Genomic DNA, 25641 nt, shown 5'->3' on the forward strand with positions numbered 1-25641 from the left:
GATCAGCAATTTTCAAGTCTGGCCACAGATTCTCAATGGGATTTAGGTCTGGACTGTGACTGGGCCATTCTAAAGCCTTGTACACACGGTCGGAGAATCCGTCGGAATGTGTCCTATCGGACCATGTCGTCGGATAATCCGACTGTGTGTGGTATGCATCGGATTGATTCCATCCGAATCTCCGTCAGACCCAATTTTCCAACATGTTGGAAATATTTCCCGACCAACTGGGCCGGTCGGACCTAATCCGATCATGTGTAGAGCATTTTGATCGGACCAAGTGCCACGCATGCTCAGATCAAATTCCTACATCAAAGCTATTGGCTACTAGCCTGAATGTAGTCCCATCATAACGAAATAACGTCACCAGTAGGGATGAGCTGAACACCCCCCGGTTCGGTTCGCACCAGAACTTTTGAACGGACCCCAAATTCGTACGAACTTTAGAACTCCATTGAAGTCTATGGGACTCGAACGTATGAAATGAAAAGTGCTAATTTTAATCGCTAATATGCAAGATACTGTCCTAAAAAGGGTTTGGGGACCTGCCTCCTGCCCCAGGGGACATGGGTCAATGCCTAAAATGTTTTTAAAAGCGGCCGTTTTGGCGGGAGCACTGATTTTAATGACGATTAAAGTGAAAAAAAAAGTGAAATATTCCTTTAAATATGGTGCCTGGGGGGTGTCTGTAGTATGCCTGTGAAGTGCCACGTGTTTCCCGTGTTTAGAACAGTCCCTGCACAAAATGACATTAAACGGAAATAACACCATTTAAAACTGCTTGCGGTTTTAATGTTATATCTGGTTCCTGCAATATGGATGAAAATCATTCAGAAAAATGGCATGGGTAGCCCTCCCTGCCCATTACCAGCCCTTTTGGGTCTTGTACGCATATTAAGGGGAACCCTGTACCCATATTAAAAAAAGGAAATGCGTGTGGCCCCCAGGCCCTATATACTCAGAACAGCAGTATACAGGCGGTGGCAGGGACTGTGTAGGTTTGTTGTGTTAAGTTGAATCTGTTTGTAATTTTCAACTGGTACATTTTTAAAGTGTAGCTCCAGTCAAAAAAACTATTTTTAAGCTTTTTGGAAAACATAGGGAAGGGTTATCACCCCTGTATAATTTGTTTTGTCGTCCATCTTTTTTCATCTCACTTGCTGCTGTCTCCTTCCGTTTGTAAGTAGGAAACGTTTGTAAGTTGGATGTTTGAAAGTAGGGGCCTGCCCTATATGCTCTGCAGAAATGGCAGAACAAGGTGTTGGTTTTGCCACAACATTGTAAGCCCTCAAAGTGACTCTTGGTGGGCGCTGGAGCGCCCTGCTGTGAACGATTATATCAAGAATTGTAATTACATGCCATTGTTGAACAGTGGTAGAAAAATTGACCTTTGATGGTTGTGGTGCTGGTGCCACAACACTATAAGTCCTCACCGTTACTCTGGGTGGGCACAGGAACGGGCCCTCCTGTGAAATATTATATCAAGAATTGTAATTAAGCGTCCCTGTTAAACAGGGGCAGAAAAATTGGGCCTTAGGCACTGGTGCTGGTGCCACCACACTGCAACCTCTCCCATATACTCTAGATTTATTGCAGGAATTAGCCCTGCTGCAAAGCATTGCATCAAAAATTGTAATTAAACGCCCCTGTTAAACAGGGGCAGAAAAATTGGGCTGATGGCATCACCCAGAACCAGAAATGTTCTTCCAACATATCAGCGGAGGAGGAAGAGGATAGACAATCAACATAACAGGACAGTCACTCAGCATCAGCATAGGCAGTCTTGAAGGGATGTGATATTTCAAAAAAAATTATTCTGTTACATCAGCTTCAGGTGCTTGGTAGCTGTGGGTGATCCAAGACTGATTCATCTTGATGAAGGTCAGTCGATCAACTGATTCGGTGGACAGGCGCACCCTGTGATCGGTAACAAAGCCACCAGCAGCACTGAAGGTGCGTTCCGAAAGAACGCTGGATGCAGGACAGGCCAGTAGCTCAATTGCATACTGTGCAAGCTCTGGCCAGTGATCCATCCTCAAGACCCAGTAAGCCAGAGGATTTTCAGTGGGAAAGGTGTCCAAGTCTGACCTTGCCCCTAGGTATTCCTGCACCATGTAAATCAGACGCTGGCGATGGGTGCTGGAAACGATCATACCTTGGGGCTGCGGACTAAAAAATTGTCTGAAAGCATCAGTCAGACGGCCACCTTCTCCACCGCTCCTTCTGACTGATGCCTCAGCAACACGTTGTCCAGGACCAGGAGTTTGTAACCTCCCAGTCTTTGGGAACGCGTTGCACAGAGCTTTCTGCAAGGCCTCCCGGAGATGTCTCATCCTCTGCTCCCTCTGCGATGGCAAGATAAGGTCATAGTTTCATAGTTAGTAAGGTTGAATAAAGACACCAGTCCATCCAGTTCAACCTGAGTGAGTGTCTATCCCTATCCCTGTACATTACACACTCACATTGGTCCCTACCCTCAAGGAGCCCACAATCTAAAGTCCCCATTCATATACTAGGGTCAATTTTGGACAGAAGCCAATTAACCTACCTGCATGTCTTTGGAGTGTGGGAGGAAACCGGAGTACCCGGAGGAAACCCACGCAGGCACAGGGAGAACATGCAAACTCCAGGCAGGTAGTGTCGTGGTTGGGATTTGAACCAATGACCCTTTTTACTGCTAGGTGAGAGTGCTAACCACTACACCACTGTGCCGCCCGGTCGGCAACCTTACCCTTGTACCGTGGATCAAGGAGAGTGGCCAGCCAGTAATGGTCCCTCTCCTTGATCCGAAGAATACGAGGATCCTTCCGCAGGCTTTGCAGGATCAGGGAGGCCATGCAGCGTAAGTTAGCTGAGGCATTCGGTCCGGAGTCCTCTGGGTCACTAAGGACAACATGATCCGCAGCTACCTCCTCCCAGCCACGTACAAGTCCACGTGTTTCTTGGGACTGTAAATCATCCCTACAAGACTGCTGCTGCTGATGCTGAGTGCCAGCCTCCACCTCCATGCTGACACAATCATCCTCCTCCTCCTCTTCCTCCTCCTCATCCTCTTCCTGTGTGATGGGTGGCACAGCAGGAACACTGTCTGGATAAAGGGGGCCTTGAGAGGCAAGGAAGTCCTCCTCTTCCTGCCTCTGTTCTGCCTCAAGTGCCCTGTCCATTATTCCATGCAGCGTATGCTCCAAGAGGTGGACAAGAGGTACAGTGTCACTGATGCATGCACTGTCACTGCTCACCACCCTTGTGGCCTCCTCAAACGGTGACAGGACAGTGCATGCATCCCTGATCATGCCCCACTGGCGTGGTGAGAAAAAACCAAGCTCCCCTGACCCTGTCCTGGTGCCGTAGTCGCACAGGTACTCATTGATGGCCCTCTGCTGCGTGTGCAGCCGCTGCAGCATGGCCAACGTTGAGTTCCACCTGGTGGGCATGTCACATATAAGGCGGTTCTTGGGCAGGTTCAATTCCTTTTGGAGCTCAGCCAGCCGAGCACAGGCATTAAATGATCGGCAGAAATGCACACAGACTTTCCTGGCCTGCTTCAGGACATCCTGTAAGCCGGGGTACCTGCCCAAGAACCGCTGCACCACCAGGTTAAGGACGTGAGCTACACAGGGCACATGGGTCAGTTGTCCCTGTCGGAGGGTGGAGAGGAGGTTGGTGCCATTGTCACAAACCACCATTCCTGGCTTAAGCTGGTGTGGCGTCAACCACCTCTCGGCCTGCCCCTGCAGAGCTGACAAAACATCCGCCCCAGTGTGGCTCCGGTCCCCCAAACAAACCAGCGCAAGCACGGCATGGCATCGTTTTGCCTGCGTACTTGCGTAGCCCCTGGAACGCCTACGGAGCACCACTGGTTCTGAGGACAGAGCACTGGAAGAGGCCATGGAGGAAGAAGAAGAGGAGGGGGTGGAGGAGAGAGGTATGTCACAACCAATAGTAGCATTTTGGAGGCGTGGTGGCGGAACAACCTCCAACACTACTGCACCTTGTCCTGCATCCTTCCCAGCTGCCAGAAGAGTGACCCAATGGGCCGTGAAAGACAGGTAACGTCCCTGTCCATACCTGCTGGACCATGAGTCAGCGGTAATATGCACCTTACCGCTGACCGCCCTGTCCAGCGAGGCAAGGACATTGCCTTCCACATGCCGGTAGAGAGCCGGAATCGCCTTCCGTGAGAAAAAGTGGCATTTGGGGACCTGCCACTGAGGAACCGCACATTGTACAAACTCACGGAAGGGGGCCGAGTCTACCAACTGAAAAGGCAGCAGTTGAAGTGCTAGCAATTTAGCCAAGCTAGTATTCAACCGCTGGGCATGTGGATGGCTGGGAGTGAACTTCTTTCGCCGGTCCAGCACCTGGGGCAGGGACATTTGCCTGCTATAATCGGACGTGGGTGTACTGCTAGCAGAGTGCCCGGAAGCACTTAGCTGTGACACACCTAATTCTACACCTTCATTCATCTCAGAGCAGGTTTCAGAGAGGACTGAAGGTCTAGTGGGGTTGGAGATGCCAGCTGATGAGAAGCAAGGAGAGGTCCGCTTTGTTCTTTGGTGTGGGTCTTTGAGGTACGCTTGCCAACGAGCTGCATGGCAGGTCAACATATGTTTGGTCAAGCATGTGGTGCCCAAGCAGCTGATGTTTTGGCCACGCGAGATACGCTTGAGACATATGTTGCAAATAGCAGCGGTGCGATCTGATGCACTCGTCTCAAAAAAGGCCCACACCAAAGAACTTTTAGAATAACGCGCAGAGGCAGCGCCCTGCACAGGCGGAGCTCTGCGGTGTGATTCAGTCGGTGTGCTGCCCCTAAGCTGGCCCCCGGAGGGCATCCTGCCTCGTTAGACATGTGCCTCCTCCTCCTCCTCCCCCATCTCTCCTACCAGGCACCCACGTGGAGTCAGTGCCCTCATCATCCCCTCCCTCTTCATCGCTGTAGCAAACCTGGCAATATGCTGCAGCTTGTGGAACATGACTGCCAGATTGCTGTCCTTGAGCATCCCCTCTCTCTGCGCTCACACTACTGCCTTCCTCTAGCTGAGTATCATCATCAGAGCGCACAAAACACTGGGCATCCTCCTGGAGCATGTACCCAACACTGTGCTCAAAGAGTTCAGGAGACTCCTCAGGAGGACATGGTGGGTCTAGGGAAGGAGTCACTGATGATGACATTGAGAGGAGGGAAGACGATGCGTTGGCAGCTGCTTTGCTACTACCCTGAGACTGGGTGAGAGAGGATGAGGAGGATGAAGAGGGCTTGGTCATCCACTCTACCAAGTCGTTGGCATGTTGCGGTTCAACATGTCCAGCTGCCGAAAAGGACAAGCGTGTCCCATGGCCACGTGCTGATGATGACAATGCACCGCGTCCACGACCAGCACTGTTGTCTCTAGACACAGAGCCTGCTTGCCCTCTTTTATCGGCTCGCGCCTGTCTGCCTCTCCTTGCTGGCCTTCCAGACATGGTAATGGCCTGAAGGGAGTTGGGTAAAACAGCAGTTGGGTAATGTATATTGTGCTGGAGGCACACAACACCCACTAACTCCTGCAGATGCCTTTATTATAGAACACCAGAGATAAAGGGGTATACTGTAATGGAGTCACACAACACCCATTAAGCCCTGCAGATGGCTCTATTAGAGAACAGCAATAAAGGGTAGATACAGGTGTATATTGTGCTGGAGGCACACAACACCCACTAACTCCTGCAGATGCCTTTATTATAGAACACCAGAGATAAAGGCGTATATACAGATGTATACTGTGCTGTGCTGGAGGCACACACAACTTCCAATAACTCCTGCAGATGGCAAGTGGGCTCAAATAGAGAAGAGCTATGTAGGTGGATATAGCGGTGTGTACTGGGTACAGAGCACGCAGACAGCACGCACTATCTCCTAACACTACTGACTGCAAGCTCTATTATAAAAGATAGATCACTAGCTATATAGGTGAGGTGAATATAGCGGTGTATACTGCGGTCAGGGCACGCAGACAACAACCACTACAGAAGAGCAAGATCGAAAATCGGCCGATAACGATCGGTGTATACTGTGTTGAAGGTACACAGAGCACCCACTAACTGCTTCAGACGCCAACACACTACACAAGGCCGCCGCGCTGGCGGCCTTATATAGTGTGGGGCGTGTACTACACAGCCTGAGCTATGATTGCCCACAGGCATCCTGCCTGTGGCCAATCATGGCTCTCCTCGCTGCTGGCGCTGTGATTGGCCAAGCATGCGGGGTCACAGTGCATGCTTGGCCAATCATGAGCCAGCAATGCACTGCGATGACGCAGTGCATTGTGGGCCGTGAGCGCCACACAAATTTGGCGCGAACGGCCCATAATGTTCGGAATTTGCCGAACGGGCGACCAGCCGATGTTCGAGTCGAACGTATGTTCGACTCGAACACGAAGCTCATCCCTAGTGGGAAACATGCACCAAGACAAACTCCCAATGGGAGGACCACATATTGTCCACAAAGTGTATGTAACACCAGCACCAAGACAAACTTCTGAAGGGAGCACCACATGTTGACCAGATAGTGTGTAGGACACCAACACCAAGCACAAAGTGTGTGACACACCAAGACAAACTCCCGATGGGAAGACCAGATATTGTCCACAAAGCGTGTGGCACACCAAGACAAACTCCCGATGGGAGGACCACATAGTGCGTGGGACACCAACACCAAGACAAACTCCCGATCGGAGGACCACATATTTTCCACAAAGTGTGTGGGATACAAGCACCAAGACAAACTCCCGATGGGAGGACCATATATTGACCATATAGTCTGTGGGACACCAACACCAAGACAAACTCCTAATGGAAGAACCACATATTTTCCACAAAGTGTGTGGGACACCAAGGCAAACTCACCACGGGAGGAGCACATATTGAGCATACAGTGTGTGGGATACAAGCACCAAGACAAACTCCCGATGGGAGGACCACAAATTAACCACATTGTGTGTGGGACACAAGCACCAAAACAAACTCCTGAAGGGAGCACCACATGTCGACCACATAGTGTGTAGGACACCAAGACAAACTCCAGATGGGAGGAACACATATTGACCACATAGTGTGTGGGACACCAGCACTAAGACAAACTCCAGATGGGAGGACCATATATTGTCCACAAAGTGTGTGGGATACAAGCACCAAGACAAACTCCCGATGGGAGGACCACATATTAACCACATAGTGTGTGGAATACCAACACCACAACAAATTCCCGATGGGAGAACCACATATTTTCCACAAAGCCTGTGGGACATCAAGGCATACTCACCATGGAAGGACCACATATTGACCACATAGTGTGTGGGGCACAAGCACCAAGACAAAATCCCGATGGGAGGACCACATGTGTATCCATATGTAATCCTAGAGATTGCCTCGATGGCCTTTCTAGTTTCAATACATTTTTATTGAGCAATCATGGAAATTATAGCTACAGTATTATTCCAAAAAGACAAGGCCAGTTTTTACAAAAAGTGCGCCATCACATGGCAACAAAAACAAACACCCCCATAGGAGTACAGTTCTGACAGACAAGGCCATCATATGAAAGATCCCGCAGGGTACATAGACATACAGAAGGTACAGTATATCAAACCAAAATCTCAAATAACATAGGACCTGATGGTCCATCATTCGGGTTACCTGGATGTTGGTGGACCCAAAAACAGTAGTCCACCAGACAAAAGTAATTCTTATAAGGGCAAAATATTCTTTAAAATGGCTCAGGTAAATTAAGGAAAAGTGGAAAGAAAAGAATAGAAAAAGAGAAGAAAGTCAAGTCAGGGTTCAAACAGATCCCCGCCAGCAAGGCTGGCCTCCATGTCAATAGAATAAAGTGTCCATCAGAGATTCCTCGAAGAACACTCCAAATAGTAACCCATGTGCCCCCACCTTATAAACCACTTCCTGCCCAGCCATCATTTTGTTACTGGCTTTCCCATTCTGACTGGACGTCATATGGTGTCCTTCAGAAAATGATGTAGGCTCTTTACCATGTGATCAGCTGTGTCCAATCACAGCGTAAATAGGAAGCGCCTGTTATCGGCATTCCTCTATTCACGCTGACACCACTTGAGTAGAGGAAAGCCAGCTTTATTGACAGGGGGGATCAGCAAGGAGTCAGAGGTCAGAAGGTCTTACCAGGGGTCAATGATGCCCCAGGCAAGAGTTTGGGGACAGAATTTCTCAACCAGGGGTCAGAGGTGCCCCAGCCAGGAGTCAGGGGACAAAAGGTCTCAACTAAGCGTCAGAGGTGCCCCAGCCAGGAGTCGGGGGGGGAAAGGAGGTCTCAACCAGGGGTCAGAGGGTCCCCAGCCAGTTGTCAGGGGACAGAAGGTCTCAACCAGGGGTCAGAGGTGCCCCAGCCAGAAGTTGGGGGACAAAAGCTCTCAACCAGTGGTCAGAGGTGCCCCAGCCAAGAGTCAGGGGAAAGAAAGTCACAACCAGGGGTCAGAGGTGCCCCAGCCAGGAGTCGGGGGACAAAAGCTCTCAACCATGGGTCAGAGGTGCCCCAGCCAGGAGTTGGAGGAAAGGAGGTCTCAACCAGGGGTCAGAGGTGCCCCAGCCAGGAGTTGTGGGGAAAGGAGGTCTCAACCAGGGGTCAGAGGTGCCCCAGCCAGGAGTTGTGGGGAAAGGAGGTCTCAACCAGGGGTCAGAGGTGCCCCAGCCAGGAGTTGTGGGGAAAGGAGGTCTCGACCATGGGTCAAAGGTACCCCAGCCAGGAATTGGGGGGAAAGGAGGTCTCAACCAGTGGTCAGAGGTGCTCCAGCCAGGAGTTGGGGGGAAAGGAGGTCTCGACCAGGGGTCAGAAGGGCTCCAGCCAGGAGTTGGGGGGAAAGGAGGTCTCAACCAGTGGTCAGAGTTGCCCCAGCCAGGAGACAGGAGGTCCTGTCCCAGGAAGTCAGCTCCTATCAGGGTAGCAGTAGAACCCCTATCCAGGGACCAGGAATGGGTCGTTCAGCAGGGCGCTGTGACTAGAGGCTAATTAAGCCAAGTGAACCAGGAGAGCTGGGCAAACTCAGTCAGAGGAACTGGTAAGGAGAGCAGCGGTGCTGCTGACAATGATGCCAGGCGGCTTTGTACTTTCAGTTGACTTTTCATGTTGATGGTGGAAACCCCTTTCGTGGGAAATTGATTTCTATGTGAACTGTTCTGTTTGGTAAAGGTGAGCTGGCACAACTCATTGGAAAACACATCAATCACATAGATGTCATAATCACCTCCATATCACTATATATACAGTGGGGCAAAAAAGTATTTGGTCAGCCACCAATTGTGGAAGTTCTCCCACTTATAAAGATGAGAGAGGCCTGTAATTGTCATAATAGGTGTCACCTCAACTATGAGAGACAAAATGTGGGAACAAATCCAATCACATTCTCAGATTTTTTAAAGAATTTATTTGCAAATTATGGTGGAAAATAAGTATTTGGTGAATATCAAAAGTTCATCTCAATACTTTGTTATATCTCCTTTGTTGGCGATGTCAGAGGTCAAAGGTTTTCTGTAAGTCTTCACAAGGTTGTCACACACTGTTGCTGGTATGGTGGCCTCCATGTCCTCCATGCAGATCTCCTCTAGAGCAGTGATGTTTTGGGGCTGGCGCTGGGCAACACGGACATTCAACTCCCTCCAAAGGTTTTCTATGGGGTGAAGATCTGGAGACTGGCTGGGCCACTCCAGGACCTTGAAATGCTTCTTAGGAAGCTGCTCCTTCGTTGCCTGGGTGATGTGTTTGGGATCATTTTCATGCTGAAGCCACGTTTCATCTTCAATGCCCTTGCTTATGGGAGGAGCTTTGCACTCAAAATCTCACAATACATGGCCCCATTCATTCTTTCATGTACACGGATCAGTCGTCCTGTTCCCTTTGCAGAGAAACCGCCCCAAAGCATGATGTTGCCACCCCCATGCTTCACAGTAGGTATGGTGTTCTTTGGTTGCAACTCAGCATTCTCTCTCCTCCAAACACGATGAGTTGTGTTTCCACCAAACAGTTCTACTTTGGTTTCATCTGACCATATGACATTCTCCCAATCCTCTTCTGGATCATCCAAATGCTCTCTAGCAAACCTCAGATGGGCCCGGACATGTACTGGCTTAAGCAGGGGGACACGTCTGGCACTGCAGGATCTGAGTCACTGGCGGCGTAGTGCGTTACTGATGGTAGCCTTTGTTACGTTGGGCTCAGCTCCCTGCAGGTCATTCACTAGGTCCCCCCCGTGTGGTTCTGGGATTTTTGCTCACCGTTCTTGTGATCATTTCGACCCCACGGGGTGAGATCTTGCATGGAGCCCCAGATCGAGGGAGATTATCAGTGGTCTTGTATGTCTTCCGTTTTCTAATTATTGCTCCCGCAGTTGATTTCTTCACACCAAGCTGCTTGCCTATTGCAGATTCAGTCTTCCCAGCCTGGTGTGGGTCTACAATTTTGTTTCTGGTGTCCTTCGACAGCTCTTTGGTCTTCACCATAGTGGAGTTTGGAGTGTGAGTGTTTGAGGTTGTGGACAGGTGTCTATCAGTGGTCTTGTATGTCTTCCGTTTTCTAATTATTGCTCCCGCAGCTGATTTCTTCACACCAAGCTGCTTGCCTATTGCAGATTCAGTCTTCCCAGCCTGGTGCAGGTCTACAATTTTGTTTCTGGTGTCCTTCGACAGCTCTTTGGTCTTCACCATAGTGGAGTTTGGAGTGTTGTGGACAGGTGTCTATCAGTGGTCTTGTATGTCTTCCATTTTCTAATTATTGCTCCCACAGTTGAATTCTTCACACCAAGCTGCTTGCCTATTGCAGATTCAGTCTTCCCAGCGTGGTTCGGGTCTACAATCTTGTTTCTGGTGTCCTTCGACAGCTCTTTGGTCTTCACCATAGTGAAGTTTGGAGTGTGACGGTTTGAGGTTGTGGACGGGAGTCTTTTATACTGATAACAAGTTCAAACAGGGGCCATTAATACAGGTAATGAGTGGAAGAGAGAGGAGCCTCTTATAGAAGAAGATACAGGTCTGTGAGAGACGGAAATCTCGCTTGTTTGTAGGAGACCAAATACTTATTTTCCACCAGAATTTGCAAATAAATTCTTTCAAAAATAATACAATGTGATTGTCTGGATGTGTTTCCAAATTTTGTCTCTCATAGTTGAGGTGACACCTATGATGACAATTACAGGCCTCTCTCGTCTTTTTACGTGGGAGAACTTGCACAATTGGTGGCTGACTAAATACTTTTTTTGCCCCACTGTATAGTGGCTGCCTCCACCGGCTTCCCATTGCCCAACGAATAAAATTCGAAACACTAATGCCGCGTACACATGACCTGGACTTTCCGGCAGAAAAGGTCAGACGGTCTTCCGGACTGACTTTCGAGGGAGTTACCACGGACTTGCGAACGAACGGAGTTGCCCCCCACACACGAGCGGACTAAAGTCTGTTTCGAAAGTCCGTCAGTTTTGAACGTGATGACGTACGACGGGACCAGAAAAGGAAGTTCAATAGCCAGGAGCCAATGGCTTCCCTTGCGTTGTATTTGGTCCGTCGGACTACCATACAGACGAATGGTTTTCCCAATAGGAATTGAGTCCGTCGGACAGATTTGAAAAGTTCTATTTCTAGGTACGTCTGATTTTTTTTTTTTTTAAGAAAAAACGATCAGACTATCCCACACACGATCGGACTATCCGACGGAATGATTCCGTCAGACCTAGTCTGCCGGAAAGTCCAGTCGTGTGTACGTGGCATAACAATAACATCCAAAGCCATTTACAATTCTGCCCCCGAGCTACATCGCCAATCTTATCTCCAAATATCACCCAAACAGTTCTCTCCGCTCCTCTGAAGACCTTCTGCTTTCTATCACCCTTGTCACCTCCAGGACTTCACCAGAGCCTCTCCCATCCTCTTGAACTCCCTACCCCAATCTCTCCAGCTATCTCCTGCTCTGTCCACTTTTAGGCGATCCCTGAAAACTCATCACTTCAGGGAAGCCTGTCCTACATTCAACTAACAACGCAATCTTCTATTTCTCCCTTCAGTTCATCCCTCACAGTTATTACCTTTTGTTCCACCAGCCCCTCCCTATTAGATTGTAAGCTCCCAGGAGCGGGGCCCTCCTAACCCTCTTGTATTGAATTGCATTGTCTCCCTTTATATTTGCTGTGCAAACTGTTGGCGCTATATAAATCCTGTATAATAAAATACAGTATATATATATACACTATGTTACCAAAAGTATTGGGACACCTGCTTTTACACACACACATGAACTTTAATGGCATCCCAGTCTTCGTCCGTAGGGTTCAATATTGAGTTGGCTCCGCCCTTTAGAGCTTCAACTCTTCTAGGAAAGCCGTCCACAGGGTTTAGGAGTGTGTTTTTTGAAATATTTGACCATTCTTCCAGAATCGTATTTGTGAGGTCAGCTACTTATTTTGGATGAGAAGGCCTGGCCTGCAGTCTCCGCTCTAATTTGTCCCAAAGGTGATCTACTGGATTGAGGTTAGGACTCTGTGCAGGCCTGTCAAGTTCCTCCACCCAAAACTCGCTCCTCCATGTCTTTGTGGACCTTGCTTTGTGCACTGGTCTAAATTATTTGGTGGAGGGGGGGATTATGGTGTGGGGGGTTGTTTTTCAGGGGTTGGGTTGGCCCCTTAAGTCTAGTGAAGGGAACTCTTAAGCCCCATACACACTATCAGTTTGTCTGCTAAGTTTTTCCTTCAGGTTTACCAAAACCATGTAGTACAAGGGCCTGCCTGATTGCATACACATTGAAACTCCTAAGGTTTGACCTCATATTATATGGTTTTGGTAAATCTGAGGGAAAAACTCAGCAGAAAAACTGATAGTGTGTATGGGGCTTTAAGGCGTCAGCATGCCAAGACGTTTTGGACAATTTCATGCTCCCAACTTTGTGGGAACAGTTTGGGGACGGCCCCTTCCTGTTCCAACATGACTGCCCACCAGTGCACAAAGCAAGGTCCATAAAGACATGGATGAGCGAGTTTGGCATGGATGAACTTGACTGGTCTAAACAGAGTCCTGACCTCAACCCGACAGAACACCTTTGGGATGAATTAGAGCTTCTACACCATGCCTTAAAACTAGTACCTCACCCCCAAATTATATTAACCTACCTTCACCTACAGACAAAAAAGTGTCCATATACATTTTTTTACAATGTTGGCAACTATGCCCTATGGTGGGAGTTAGGGTTGCCACCTCATGCCTTTAAAACCGAGCATATATTAATTACACAGTTTCTGTGGCTGATTAAGGTGATAATTAAACTCACTTGGTGCCTTATCTGCATGAAATTAGCCTCAGAACCCGTGTAATTCATATGTTTTCGGGTTTAAAGGGATAAGGGGGCAACTCTAGTGGGAGTCAGTGGAGATGACCCCCAGCACAAGGCCGTGCTCACGCTAGGAGACCTTTCTCGGGGGCTGCAGTCCCTCTGAGCTCCACAAGGTGGTGAGCTCACTTCTACCCAGACAGGAAGTCTCTATGGTAGACAGGAAGTGAGGTCATGTATAAATAGGAAGTTCCGGGTGAGAGGTGAGTCGGGAGGAAGTAGAGGGGAGACATTGTTGGAAGGGGCAGCAGAGGAGGTAATAAGATCTTATTTTATATTTACACCCAGTAACCCCCCCCCCCCCGTCATGTCCGTCCTCTTCCTCCATAGTCACTGTGACGTCTTTTATCTCCAGCAGATGATGATACACACATATATAGTGTGGGAACCTAGATTACCCCCTTCAGGGGCAGAACATTCCCCCACTTACGAGGCCGGAACATTCTCTTCATATTGGAGATGTGTCACCTTTCCCACCAATCACCTTCTCAGTCTATATTAACGGATTATACCACTTTTATCGGGGGATGGGGACGGGGTCCTTATTTGGTTATTATACGTCTTCTTCTTTGTTTTACGAGAGTAAAATAAGAAGAAAGAGAAGAATGAGATTTGTTGTAAATGTGTTACGTAAATTCATTTTTACATCAATATCACAGGCTTACATTATTATTATTATTATACGGAATTTATTCGGCTCCAACAGTTTGTGAAGCACTTTACAGTCTAAAGGGGGACAGTACAGATACAATTTTGGTTAGGAGGGCTCTGATCCTAAGAGCTTACAATCTAATAGGGAGGGTCAAGTGATACAAAAGGTAATAACTGTGGTGGGGGCGCTTATGAAGTAAAAGCTCAGTTATGAGGTGGAGGCAGGATAGGCTTTTTGAAGAGATTATTTTTTTTTTATTTATTATTTTTGTGATCGCCTAAAGATAGAAAAAGTATGAGATTCTCGTGCAGAATTGGGGTAGGGAGTTCCAGAAGAAAGGAGAGGCTGGTGAAGTCTTGGAGAGGAGCATGGGGCAAGGTGATGAGGGAGCTAGAGAGCAGCCACCCTTAAAGACAACTAAAAAGATATTTGGTGTCTTGCTGCTGGGCTTTGCTAAGTAATGCTGAACCTTGAACTCTGTAGGCACCATCAAAAAAGGTGGTTCATTAGCCACAGCTCAAGGAACCCCCCAAGCAACCTCTGGAGGAACCCCAAGGTTCCTCTGAACCCTGGTTGAGAATGGCTGGTGTAGTGTGTCAGTATAGTGTAGAGATAGAGCAGAGGAGGAAAGTGAGGGTGAGGCACAACCCCAGCGAGGCAGCCATCATGGAAGAGTAGAGAGCAGCCACCTTATTCCTTCACTTCTCCCCCCCCCCCCCCCCCCCCCCCACACTTCCCGTAACTCAGCTGTGTGACATCATTTTTAAGATCCGAGTCCAATCCGGCATTTGCCAAAGATAATTTACGGTGTGACGACACCACCAACGCCCAATTTTCCCTCACCTGTTACTCCTAAACAAAGTCAGCGAAAGACGCACCAGAATTTATCTAAAAGAAAAAAAAAATGTAATCTTGGCCCGAGTGTACTCGAATTTGCTTCTTCGCATAAGGCTCACTGTAGTGCAAACCTTTTTTTATTTCCTATTTAAAATCTGACAAAAAGACACCAGAATTTATCCAAAAAATCTCTTATCTTGTTTCCGAGTGCACGAAATTGTGGTCTCATCATACAGACTGGCTCCCCAAGCTGTTGTTTACTAAATAAAGAGAGCTTGCAGGGAAAATCTATTTATATGTAATTTTTTTTTCTTTATATAAGTGTCAGTTTTGCTGCAGCAGGTTCTATACATGGTACAGATGTGCCACTTTACAGGCAGACCCACCAAGCACTTTACAGGTCTGGCTGTAAAGTGGCACATCTGTTCCATGTATAGAACCTTCTGCAGCAAAACTGACACTTATATAAAGAAAAAAAAATTACATATAAATAGATTTTCCCTGCAAGCTTTCTTTAAGTGTCAGTTTTGCTGCAGCAGGTTCTATACATGGTACAGATGTGCCACTTTACAGGCAGACCTGTAAAGTGCTTGGTGGGTCTGCCTGTAAAGTAGCACATTTGTACCATGTATAGAACCTGCTGCAGCAAAACTGACACTTATATAAAGAAAAAAAATTACATATAAATAGATTTTCCCTGCAAGCTTTCTTTAAGTGTCAGTTTTGCTGCAGCAGGTTCTATACATGGTACAGATGTGCCACTTTACAGGCAGACCTGTAAAGTGCTTGGTGGGTCTGCCTGTAAAGTAGCACATTTATACCATGTATAGAACCTGCTGCAGCAAAACTGACATTTATATTAAGAAAAAATATATACTATACCGCCTGGTAGGTCTGCCTGTAAAGTGGCACATCTGTATCATGTATAGAACCTGCTGCAGCAAAACTGACACTTATATAAAGAAAAAAAAATTACATATAAATAGATTTTCCCTGCAAGCTTTCTTTAAGTGTCAGTTTTGCTGCAGCAGGTTCTATACATGGTACAGATGTGCCACTTTACAGGCAGACCTGTAAAGTGCTTGGTGGGTCTGCCTGTAAATTAGCACGTTTGTACCGTGTATAGAACCTGCTGCAGCATACTTGACATTTATATTAAGAAAAAATATATACTATACCGCCTGGTAGGTCTGCCTGTAAAGTGGCACATCTGTACCATGTATAGAACCTGCTGCAGCAAAACTGACATTTATATTAAGAAAAAATATATACTATACTATATTTAAAGAAATGTTTTATTTGTATTGTTTCACTTTAGGCATTATTAAAAATTAAAGCTCCTTTAAAAACAATCTTTTTTTAAATGTTGTTTTTTTTTTTTTGCATTGATACATGTCCCCCAGAGCAGTACCCGGACCCCCATACCGTTTTTATGGCCAATAACTTGCATATAAGCCTTCAAAATGGGGACTTTTGATTTTTCGAGTTCTGGTCCCATAGACTTTAATAGGGTTCTGGTCGAAACGTTTTCCCTGTTCTGGTGTAGAACTGAACCCAGGGGGGGTGTCTTCGGCCCATCACTATCTAGGAGTTTGGAGGTCAACGGGAACAATGAGATGGACCTTAAGTTGTTCCGACTTGTGGGATCTAATTAGAGCTTTTTTTAAGTACAGGGGGTGACCAGAGCATGTTTTAGCCCTTGTACACACGCTCGGAGATTCCGACGGAATGTGTCCGATAGGACCGTTTTGTCGGATATTCCGACTGTGTGTGGTCTCCATCGGACTGTTTCCGTCGGAGTATCCGACGGACCAAGTTTTCCAACTTGTTGGTAAAATTTTCAGACAAAATGCTCCGATCGGACATACTCCGATCATGTGTAGAGAATTCCGATCGGACAAAGTGCCACGCATGCTCAGATCAAATTCCTACACCAAAGCTATTGGCTACTAGCCTGAACGTAGTCCCGTCGTAACGAAATAACGTCATCACGTCGGATTTTCCGACAACTTTGTCCGACCGTGTGTATGCAACAGTTTCGGACAAAATCCGGTGGATTTGGTTGTTGGAATGTCCGACCCGTGTGTACAAGGGCTTAGAGTGTTGAGGAAGAGACCATTAAAGAGGTAGACTGGAGTAGGTGTGAGGGAATGGGATCCGGGGGGGGGGGGGGGTTGGTGAGCTTCAGAGAAAGGTTTAGCAACCTCCTCTGTGGAAGCGGTCAAAAATGTTTTTGAAATGACTGGCTAAGTCTTGGGCAGGAATTGGATTACAGAAAGAAGGGAATTTCCCGGTCCCGAAACCTCGAAAACGTAGCTAAACTGTACAGAATAAATGTGTTCCCATGGGGGTAGTAGTTCTTAAATGTACAGCAACCCTCCTATTACCCCTCCCCCAACATCCAATTATTGTGTGACCAATACCATTCAAATAAGTCTTACTTTCATTTCCCAAAGTTATCCGTCTACAAGGAGACCTGTATAGATCAAATGACGCCACCAATGAGGATGGAGGAGGACCGGAGTCACATGACTGAGAAGATACTAAACCTCACCCTGGAGATCATCTACCTGCTGACCGGAGAGGTGAGGAGGATTCTGGGAGGTCACATGACATCACTCTTATCTCTATTAATAAAACACAGACCTGACCGGAGAGGTGAGGAGGATTCTGGGAGGAGGTCACATGACATCACTCTTATCTCTATTAATAAAACACAGACCTGACCGGAGAGGAGAGGAGGATTCTGGGAGGTCACATGACATCACTCTTATCTCTATTAATAAAACACAGACCTGACCGGAGAGATGAGGAGGATTCTGGGGGGGTCACATGACATCACTCTTATCTCTATTAATAAAACACAGACCTGACCGGAGAGGAGAGGAGGATTCTGGGAGGTCACATGACATCTCTCTTATCTCTATTAATAAAACACAGACCTGACCGGAGAGGAGAGGAGGATTCTGGGACGTCACATGACATCACTATTGGTTTCTTTACAGAGTTTTCCTCTTGTGAAGTATGGAGATCATATGACCATCAAAGTGCCTCAATATCGATCCCTAAAATTTAAGGACCACAACAGGCAGAAGATTCGGCACATCATCAACAAGATGACTGAGCTGCTGACAGGAGAGGTGAGGAGGATTCTGGGAATTGTGGGACATTATCCAGTAACAGACAAGGGATGTGTCTGGATGGTGACTGTATCATTGTGTGTGTCAGGTTCCTATAAGGTGTCAGGATGTCACTGTCTATTTCTCCATGGAGGAGTGGGAGTATTTAGAAGGACACAAGGATCTCTACAAGGACGTCATGATGGCCAATCAGCCGCCCCTCACATCACCGGGTAAGAGGAGACTTTATTGTAAAGGAGAGAGCAGTACGGAGGCTCCACCCATCCCCCATCATCTGATAAACACATAGAAACAATGTATTCAGTCAGTGTGTGTGTTTCCTACAGATGGATCCAGTAATGGGAACCCACCAGAGAGATGTCCCCGTCCTCTGTATTCCCGGGATTCCACACAGGAAGGTCACACTGTTCTGTACCATCATAAGGTAGATGATTGACAATCACTGGTAACTGTAATCTATACACAAGCATGTTTGTTACAGTGAATGTTTTATTATACAGTATGTTCAGAGTGGAAACCTCGAGGATTATAATGTTGTTGTTAAAGAAGAATTTCAAGAGGATGATGGGGAGTATGGAGTGATGAAGGAGCTTTTTGAAGGCCACAAGAATCTTACGATGAAGCCACCTAATAACAGAAAGCCACCAGAGAGACGTCCCCGCCCTCGTTATTCCCGGGAGTCCACACAGGAGGGTGACCGCTACCATAATCAGGTTGGTGGGAAGGAGCATCTGGAAGGTGTAAGGGCCTCAACATTCCAATATGTGGAGATGGTGAGGCTGCTTCGTGAGATAAAAAAATAAAAGTAGGGATAAAACACGAGGGCACAACTGGATTATCATCCAATTGTGACCCAAGAACCTATCTAGCTGATACTATGCTAATGTTCAACATGTACGGTGAGGTCCCATCTAGCCTTATGGGTTGGACATCTAAATATTGATGCTTTCATGCCCCTTATTCCTCTATAATGCTGTGTATATTGTTCTATGTATTGGCTTACTTATGTGGCATCAACGCTCACCTGCTCTCTTGCATAAGTCAGTAAATCAGGCCTGACCTCTAGATAGACCCTATAAAATGACATTGGTCTAGGTGGTCTCCCATTATTTTACAGATGTTATTTTTAATCCTTCTCTTGGTTTAGGGTGAAGATCTGATGGATATAAAAGTTGAGTTGGAAGCAGCAGATGAAGAGACGTATGTGAGGGATGATCAGCAGTCTATGGAGGAGGATGGAATAATAAGGATAGTATTAGAGGAGGACACTCTTCCAGAGATCAGCACAGGTGGGTCATAAACCCTAAATACGTTCCTCCACCCATACTGCTCACTGAGTCCACAGTAGGGTTTGGGACTTCCAGGAATTCCCCACCGTGTAAAGTGGTGGTGGGGGGAGTAGCGTGGCCAATGACATTGACCAAGTATGGCCACATGGACATATTTGGCTAATGACGTTGACCAAGTATGGCGACCTGGCCAATGACATTGACCAAGTATGGCCTCATGGACATATTTGGCTAATGACGTTGACCAAGTATGGCGACCTGGCCAATGACATTGACCAAGTATGGCTACATGGACATATTTGGCTAATGACATTGACCAAGTATGGCTACCTGGACATATTTGGGTAATGACGATGACCAAGTATGGCGACCTGGCCAATGACATTGACCAAGTATGGCCACATGGATATATTTGGCTAATGACGTTGACCAAGTATGGCGACCTGGTCAGTGACATTGACCAAGTATGGCCACATGGACATATTTGGCTAATGACGATGACCAAGTATGGAGACCTGGCCAATGACATTGACCAAGTATGGCCACATGGACATATTTGGCCAATGACGTTGACCAAGTATGGAGACCTGGCCAATGACATTGACCAAGTATGGCCACATGGACATATTTGGCCAATGACGTTGACCAAGTATGGAGACCTGGCCAATGACATTGACCAAGTATGGCCACATGGACATATTTGGCCAATGACGTTGACCAAGTATGGAGACCTGGCCAATGACATTGACCAAGTATGGCCACATGGACATATTTGGCTAATGACGATGACCAAGTATGGAGACCTGGCCAATGACATTGACCAAGTATGGCCACATGGACATATTTGGCTAATGACGATGACCAAGTATGGAGACCTGGCCAATGACATTGACCAAGTATGGCCACATGGACATATTTGGCTAATGACGATGACCAAGTATGGCGACCTGGCCAATGACATTGACCAAGTATGGCTACATGGACATATTTGGCTAATGACGTTGACCAAGTATGGCGACCTGGTCAGTGACATTGACCAAGTATAGCCACATGGACATATTTGGCCAGTGATATTGACCAAGTATAGCTGTATGGCCAATGACATTGACCAAGTATGGCCACATGGATATATTTGGCCAGTGACGTTGACCAAGTATGGTCGTATGGCCAATGACGTTGACCAAGTATGGCCGTATGGCCAATGACGTTGACCAAGTATGGCCGTATGGCCAATGACGTTGACCAAGTATGGCCGTATGGCCAATGACGTTGACCAAGTATGGCCGTATGGCCAATGACGTTGACCAAGTATAGCCGTATGGCCAATGACGTTGACCAAGTATAGCCGTATGGCCAATGACGTTGACCAAGTATAGCCGTATGGCCAATGACGTTGACCAAGTATGGCCGTATGGCCAATGACGTTGACCAAGTATAGCCGTATGGCCAATGACGTTGACCAAGTATAGCAGTATGGCCAATGACGTTGGCCAAGTATAGCCACATGGATATATTTTGGATATTGACGTTGACCAAGTATGGCCACAAGGACATATTTGGCCAGTGATGTTGACCAAGTATAGCTGTATGGCCACATGGACCACCCCAAGCACACCTATAAGACCACCACTGCCTTGCTAAAGAAGCTGAGGGTAAAGGTGATGGACTGGCCAAGCATATCCCCAGACCTAAACCCTATTGGTCATCTGTGGGACATCCTCAAATGGAAGGTGGAGATGCGCAAGGTCTCTAACATCCACCAGCTCCGTGATGTCGTCATGGAGGAGGGGAAGAGGACTCCAGTGACAACCTGTGAAGCTCTGGTGACCTCCATGCCCAAGAGGGTTGAGGCAGTGCTGGAAAATAATGGCGGCCACACAAAATATTGACACTTTGGGCCCAATTTGGACATTTTCTCTTAGGGGTGTACTGACTTTTGATGCCAGCGGTTTAGACATTAATGGCTGTGTGTTGAGTTATTTTGAGGGGACAGCAGGGGTGGAAACTGCTGGAGTTAACTTTTCACATTAAACAGTAGGTGAAAAATAGGAGGGGGGAGGGAGTGAGGGGTGTACTCACTTTTGTGAGATACTGTACATTGTTGAACATGACCTAGTCCTGACTTGACCCCATGTTGGTGGACACGTAGTCATGGACCTTGCACTGTGCTGTACATGAAGTAGTCCTCATTGCTTCCCCTCTATACTTTCAGGCAAATCCTATCTTTTCCATCATCTGAGTTCCCACACGGAGAAGCCGTACTGCTGTCCTGAGTGCGGGAAACGTTTTTCAAAAAAGGAGGGCCTTCAAAGGCACCAGAAGCTGCACACCAACGAGAAGCCGTTCTCCTGCTCCGAGTGCGGGAAAAGCTTCCAGCGGAAATCCCAACATATCAGACATCAAATCTATCATTCGGGCAAGAAGCCGTATTCCTGCGAATATTGCGGCCAGTGCTACCTGGACAAGTCCACCTTCACGACACACCTGAGGTCCCACACCGGGGAGAAGCCGTACGCCTGCTCCGAGTGCGGGAAATGTTTCTCGGACAAGGCCTACCTCACCAGACACTGGAGGTCCCACACGCTGGAGAAGCCGTACGCCTGCTCCGAGTGCGGGAAGCGGTTCTCGGACAAATCCAATCTTTCCCGGCACCGGAGGGCCCACAGGAGCGAGTTGCCGTATTCCTGCCCCGAGTGCAAGAAGAGCTTCGTGCAGAGGTCCGAATTCGTCCGGCATCAAAGGACCCACACGGGCGAGAAGCCGTTTTCCTGCTCCGAGTGCGGGAAATGTTACTCGCAGAGGGGCCACCTTTCCGAACATCTGAAAGTGCACATGGGGGTGAAGCCTCACTCCTGTCCCGAGTGCGGGAAATGCTTCGTACGTAACTCGCAACTCATCAGGCATCAACGGTCTCACAAGGTCGAAACGGTAGTCGTATCCTGAGTGTGGGAAAAGTTTTTTTTTTTTAATCACTGAAGTCCAATCTTACTGTACATAAGAGGTTGGACCCATCAAAGTGTAGTAGTGTCCCGAGTGCTGGGAATTTGTTGGGTGAATGTCCCATTTTTCCCAGCCCGGTGAATTCTCACTGTAATTTGCTTAATATGTTAATTTCCCATCAGCTCCATCTAGTGGTCATAATGTGGTATTTTCCAGATTAGCAGAAAAAATAAAATACTCATTATGGCCACTAGATGGAACTAGACGAGGGTTCTAATCCTTCCTCATTGTTTTTAAAACAAAGTTTTAGCCTTGACATAAACATTAGGATGCTGAGGTTTGCGCTTAGTTGGGAGCTTGCCTGAAGGACAAGGGAGGGAGGGTCTCATGAGGGCACTTCCTGCCTCCCAACTGATCTCCTGCGTCGTCACCCTGCCACATGTGCCCTCTGGTGGGGATCACAAGCAACCACGCCGTCGCCTAATAAGTCAGGCGTGGTCCATCAACGTCACCATCTGGAAGCCGGGCCGGAGCAACGATGTGCAGCTGAGTGGAGAGCATGTAGTCGAGAAGCGGTTGGAGGAAGCTGGAGGAGATCAGCAGCACTGAGATGGAGGAAACGTGGCAGGTGTGGGGGGCGATACTTGACCGACGCTGAGGGGGCTTTTTATGTCTATTTTAATAAAGTGTCAAATTTGCATTTATCATATTTAATGTCGTATTGTCCTTTTAATGACTTGTGTCTCAGAATTCTCCTCTCGGAGATGGTGAGTAGAAGACGCTCAGACTGAGGCCAGATCATTCATCGTGTTTATAAAACTGAATGAATAAATGATCGGTTTATAGTTCATACCTTGGTGGGCTAAGAGATTGTAGTCACTAACAAAATCTGTATAAGTCTCCCCTCCCCCCATCCCTATTTTATGAGTCTCCTCTGAGGTCCAACAAGAAGAATGCCTCAAGGAGATCATTCATTTTACAATTTAGTAAATTAACCTCCTATAGTGTATATAGTGTTCAACAAAGTATAATACTCAATAAAGATATTTCAATCAACGACTTGACTAATGTTGGAAAAGTACTGGAGGAAATGTGTAGATGTGTCACCTGACAGCTTGATTGGGATCATCACAGATCCCCAGAAGAGAAGTTCCTCCACACAGATGAGGTCCACGATCAGCAGAACATGGACTCCAAGCCTTTCTCCGTGTGTCTCTGTTGGGTTGTCTCTATGCTGACCAAGATGTGGAGGGACATATGTAGATGTGTCACCTTACAGATTGACTAGAACAACCCCCAGAAGAAAAGTTCCTCCATACAGATGAGGTCCACGATCAGCAGAACGTGGACTCCAAGCCTTTCTCCGTGTGTCTCTGTTGGGTTGTCTCTATGCTGACCAAGTTGTGGAGGACATATGTAGATGTGTCACCTTACAGATTTATTAGGAAAACCCCCAGAAGAGAAGTTCCTCCACACAGGTGAGGTCCACGATCAGCAGAACATGGACTCCAAGCCTTTCTCTGTGTGTCTCTATGGGTTGGGTTGTCTCTATGCTGACCAAGTTGTGGAGGACATATGTAGATGTGTCACCTTACAGATTGATTAGGACAACCTCCAGAAGAGAAGTTCCTCCACACAGGTGAGGTCCACGATCAGCAGAACATGGACTCCAAGCCTTTCTCCATATGTCTCTGTTGGGTTGTCTCTATGCTGACCAAGTTGTGGAGGACATATGTAGATGTGTCACCTTACAGATTGACTAGAACAACCCCCAGAAGAGAAGTTCCTCCACACAGATGAGGTCCATGATGAGCAGAACATGGACTCCAAGCCTTTCTCCATGTGTCTCTGTTGGGTGTCTCTATGCTGACCAAGATGTGGAGGACATATGTAGATGTGTCACCTTACAGATTGACTAGAACAACCCCCAGAAGAGAAGTTCCTCCACACAGGTGAGGTCCACGATCAGCAGAACATGGACTCCAATCCTTTCTCTGTGTGTCTCTGTTGGGTTGTCTCTATGCTGACCAAGATGTGGAGGACATATGTAGATGTGTCACCTTACAGATTGACTAGAACAACCCCCAGAAGAGAAGTTCCTCCACACAGGTGAGGTCCACGATCAGCAGAACATGGACTCCAATCCTTTCTCTGTGTGTCTCTGTTGGGTTGTCTCTATGCTGACCAAGATGTGGAGGACATATGTAGATGTGTCGCCTTACAGATTGATTAGGACAACCCCCAGAAGAGAAGTTCCTCCACACAGGTGAGGTCCACGATCAGCAGAACGTGGACTCCAAGCCTTTCTCTGTGTGTCTCTGTTGGGTTGTCTCTATGCTGACCAAGTTGTGGAGGACATATGTAGATGTGTCACCTTACAGATTTATTAGGAAAACCCCCAGAAGAGAAGTTCCTCCACACAGGTGAGGTCCACGATCAGCAGAACGTGGACTCCAAGCCTTTCTCTGTGTGTCTCTGTTGGGTTGTCTCTATGCTGACCAAGTTGTGGAGGACATATGTAGATGTGTCACTTTACAGATTGATTAGGACAACCCCCAGAAGAAACGTTCCTCCACACAGGTGAGGTCCACGATCAGCAGAACGTGGACTCCAATCCTTTCTCTGTGTGTCTCTGTTGGGTTGTCTCTATGCTGACCAAGTTGTGGAGGACATATGTAGATGTGTCACTTTACAGATTGATTAGGACAACCCCCAGAAGAAACGTTCCTCCACACAGGTGAGGTCCACGATCAGCAGAACATGGACTCCAATCCTTTCTCTGTGTGTCTCTGTTGGGTTGTCTCTATGCTGACCAAGTTGTGGAGGACATATGTAGATGTGTCACCTTGCAGATTGATTAGGACAATAACTAGAAGAGAAGTTCCTCCACACAGATGAGGTCCACGATCAGCAGAACATGGACTCCAAGCCTTTCTCCGTGTGTCTCTGTTGGGTTGTCTCTATGCTGACCAAGATGTGGAGGGACATATGTAGATGTGTCACTTTACAGATTGATTAGGACAACCCCCAGAAGAAACGTTCCTCCACACAGATGAGGTCCACGATCAGCAGAACATGGACTCCAATCCTTTCTCTGTGTGTCTCTGTTGGGTTGTCTCTATGCTGACCAAGATGTGGAGGACATATGTAGATGTGTCGCCTTAAAGATTGACTAGGACAACCACTAGAAGAGAAGTTCCTCCACATAGGTGAGGTCCACGATCAGCAGAACGTGGACTCCAAGCCATTCTCCATGTGTCTCTGTTGGGTTGTCTCTGTGCTGACCAAGTTGTGGAGGGACATATGTAGATGTGTCACCTTACAGATTTATTAGGAATACCCCCAGAAGAGAAGTTCCTCCACACAGGTGAGGTCCACGATCAGCAGAACGTGGACTCCAAGCCTTTC

The 25641-nt window shown here is 47.4% G+C and overlaps 3 protein-coding genes across 3 annotated transcripts in view; all 3 read left to right on the forward strand.

The window, feature by feature from the left end:
* LOC143955452 (uncharacterized) overlaps positions 1-25641 on the forward strand; it is a 233242-nt gene that overhangs the window by 50628 nt on the left and 156973 nt on the right. The gene's annotated exons all lie outside the window — the stretch shown is intronic.
* On the forward strand, positions 13553-18299 carry LOC143956013 (gastrula zinc finger protein XlCGF66.1-like). The gene is made up of 4 exons (XM_077466144.1): positions 13553-13631; positions 17321-17449; positions 17870-18004; positions 18093-18299. Exons 2-4 carry the CDS (start codon positions 17354-17356, stop codon positions 18291-18293), a joined length of 432 nt encoding a protein of 143 aa, XP_077322270.1. The 5' UTR covers positions 13553-13631; positions 17321-17353; the 3' UTR covers positions 18294-18299.
* Positions 18299-23289, forward strand: LOC143955842 (uncharacterized). Its single transcript, XM_077465960.1, has 4 exons — positions 18299-18428; positions 18505-18717; positions 19152-19293; positions 21506-23289. Exons 2-4 carry the CDS (start codon positions 18586-18588, stop codon positions 22234-22236), a joined length of 1005 nt encoding a protein of 334 aa, XP_077322086.1. The 5' UTR covers positions 18299-18428; positions 18505-18585; the 3' UTR covers positions 22237-23289.

The sequence above is a fragment of the Lithobates pipiens genome, unplaced genomic scaffold (genome assembly GCF_037356315.1).
Source record: "Lithobates pipiens isolate NorthernLeopardFrog02 unplaced genomic scaffold, aLitPip1_a1.2 Scaffold_35, whole genome shotgun sequence".
In the NCBI taxonomy this organism is placed as follows: domain Eukaryota; kingdom Metazoa; phylum Chordata; class Amphibia; order Anura; family Ranidae; genus Lithobates; species Lithobates pipiens.

What these genes read in the sequence shown, in the direction of transcription:
- LOC143955842 (XM_077465960.1), top strand. Translation starts at nt 18,586, where the DNA reads ATGAAGGAGCTTTTTGAAGGCCACAAGAATCTTACGATGAAGCCACCT. An exon ending in GTGACCGCTACCATAATCAG is followed by an intron (nt 18,718 to 19,151) that starts GTTGGTGGGAAG and finishes CTCTTGGTTTAG; the next exon opens with GGTGAAGATCTGATGGATAT. An exon ending in TCTTCCAGAGATCAGCACAG is followed by an intron (nt 19,294 to 21,505) that starts GTGGGTCATAAA and finishes CTATACTTTCAG; the next exon opens with GCAAATCCTATCTTTTCCAT.
- LOC143956013 (XM_077466144.1), top strand. Translation starts at nt 17,354, where the DNA reads ATGACGCCACCAATGAGGATGGAGGAGGACCGGAGTCACATGACTGAG. An exon ending in TCTACCTGCTGACCGGAGAG is followed by an intron (nt 17,450 to 17,869) that starts GTGAGGAGGATT and finishes GTTTCTTTACAG; the next exon opens with AGTTTTCCTCTTGTGAAGTA. An exon ending in CTGAGCTGCTGACAGGAGAG is followed by an intron (nt 18,005 to 18,092) that starts GTGAGGAGGATT and finishes TGTGTGTGTCAG; the next exon opens with GTTCCTATAAGGTGTCAGGA.